Source organism: Nothoprocta perdicaria, unplaced genomic scaffold (assembly GCF_003342845.1).
Source record: "Nothoprocta perdicaria isolate Ctin4 unplaced genomic scaffold, notPer1 scaffold_744, whole genome shotgun sequence".
Taxonomy (NCBI): domain Eukaryota; kingdom Metazoa; phylum Chordata; class Aves; order Tinamiformes; family Tinamidae; genus Nothoprocta; species Nothoprocta perdicaria.
In genome coordinates, this window is record NW_020456026.1 from 6519 (window position 1) to 8491 (window position 1973).

General features: G+C 65.0%; 1 protein-coding gene across 1 annotated transcript in view; it reads right to left on the minus strand.

The window, feature by feature from the left end:
• DNMT1 (DNA methyltransferase 1) overlaps positions 1-1973 on the minus strand; it is a gene marked incomplete at its 3' end in the record, with an annotated part of 14103 nt that overhangs the window by 6483 nt on the left and 5647 nt on the right. Inside the window, exons 19-21 of the mRNA XM_026051336.1 lie at positions 1738-1871; positions 1356-1529; positions 664-885 (exon numbers count right to left, since the gene is read on the minus strand). Of these exons, the coding sequence (XP_025907121.1) occupies positions 664-885; positions 1356-1529; positions 1738-1871 (530 nt within the window). The remainder of the gene's footprint in view (positions 1-663; positions 886-1355; positions 1530-1737; positions 1872-1973) is intronic.

Here is a 1973-nt window from a genome sequence, read left to right on the forward strand (position 1 = left end):
GGATCCATCCCACCTCCCAGGGAGAGCCCCGGGATCCATCCCACCTCCCAGGGAGAGCCCCGGGATCCATCCCATCTCTCCAGGGAGAGCCCCGGGATCCATCCCATCTCTCCAGGAAGAGCCACAGGATCCATCCCACCTCCCAGGGAGAGCCCTGGGATCCATCCCACCTCCCGGAGAGAGGCCTGGGATGAATCCCACTTCCCAAGGAGAGGCCTGGGATGAATCCCACTTCCCAAGGAGAGCCCCGGGATCCATCCCATCTCTCCAGGGAGAGCCCCGGGATCCATCTCATCTCTCCAGGGAGAGGCCCGGGATCCATCCCACCTCCCAGAGAGAGCCCTGGGATCCATCCCATCTCTCCAGAGAGAGCCCCGGGACCCATCCCACCTCCCAAAGAGAGGCCTGGGATGAATCCCACTTCCCAAGGAGAGGCCTGRGATGAATCCCACCTCCCTGGAGAGCCCCGGGATCCATCCCATCTCTCCAGGGAGAGCCCCAGGATCCATCCCATCTCTCCAGGAAGAGCCACAGGATCCATCCCACCTCCCTGGAGAGCCCCGGGATCCATCCCGCCTCCCTGGAGAGACTCCGGTTTGACTTCCCTTCGCGCCGGGCTGCTTTACGCCAGGCTCCGCGCGCCAGCCCCGCGGGCAGCCTCACCTGTAGAACTTGTAGATGCGCAGCTTGATGTCGGCCTCGTTGGGCTTGCCGTTGCTGCGCACGCTGCAGAAGATCTCCTTGATGCGGCCCACGCGGAAAGGGTCGGGCGCGTCCAGGTTGCTGCCCTTGATGTACTCGGAGTACTTGCGGTAGTGCTCCGGGTGCAGCTCCTCGTCCACCGCCTCCTTCTTGGGCCGCTTGGCCGGGCTGGCCGGCTTCACGCTGGCGACACGGGCAGCGGGTGGGCGATGGGTCCCCTGGGTGCCCCGTCGCCCACCCTGCGGATGCGGCGTGCCGGGATTCCCGCTGCGCTTCCCGAGGTTTCCCCACATGCTCCTCTCCATGGAACCACACGCAGCCCGTGTCCCCAGGGGAGCTCTATCACCCCCAAACCAGGGCAGCTCTATCCTAACTCTCCCCAGAGCCGGAGCCTTGGTCCGCCTCTCCCAACAACCATCCCTTCCTTCGGGAGCATGGGAAGGACACGGCCGGGGCAGGCTCAACCTCACGGTCCGGTTGTGGTTTGCCCATCAAGGAAACACCGCAATTTAAGTCCCGCGGGTGAAAAGCAGCCCTGTTTTACCCCAGGTTTTCCCAAGGGGTGGCCGGGCACGTCCAYGTCCCCCCTCTCCTACCGAAGGCTGCCCCAAGGGGGTCCCTGMAAGTGCTTACAGCCCCCTGCAAGCACCAACCTGAAGGAAAAGGCTTCCGGCAGGAGGTAGACGCCGTCTCCTACCCTGTACTGCACTCCGTTCTTGGTGGCCAGCGCGTAGAAGAGCTTCCCRTCCCCCTCTTCCAGGGGCTCGGCCACCCTGGGGATCTCCTTCTGCCTCACCTCGTCCAGGCGCGTGCAGCTCATGCAGAACCTGCGGCGACAGGGACGGCTCCAGCGAGCCCCTCTCCTTCCCTTAAACCCGGCTTTAAGGCTGGCTTTAAGCGGGAGCGCGGCCGGGAAGCTCCTCGGCGCTGCCCTGCCTGTGCCCCGTGCTCGGGGTGTCCCCGCTCGATCATCTCCACAGGTCCCGTCCCGCCTGGACCGTTTCGGGGTTCGGCGCCCCGCTCCCGAGCACTCACTTGTACTTGTTGTCCTCGGTGGGCTGCGTTTTCGGGGGCGACTCGAAGCGCGCGTACTCCTGGTCGTACCACATCTGGTAAAAGTAGGTCCTGCCGTCGTCCTCCACCATCTTGATCTCCATGTCCAGCCCGCCCTGCCGGGACGGGGACGACGTTGGCGGGGATGGGGACGTTGGCGGGGATGGGGACGTTGGATGTTGGGGGGGACGGAGACCTTGGCAGGGGACAGAGACTTT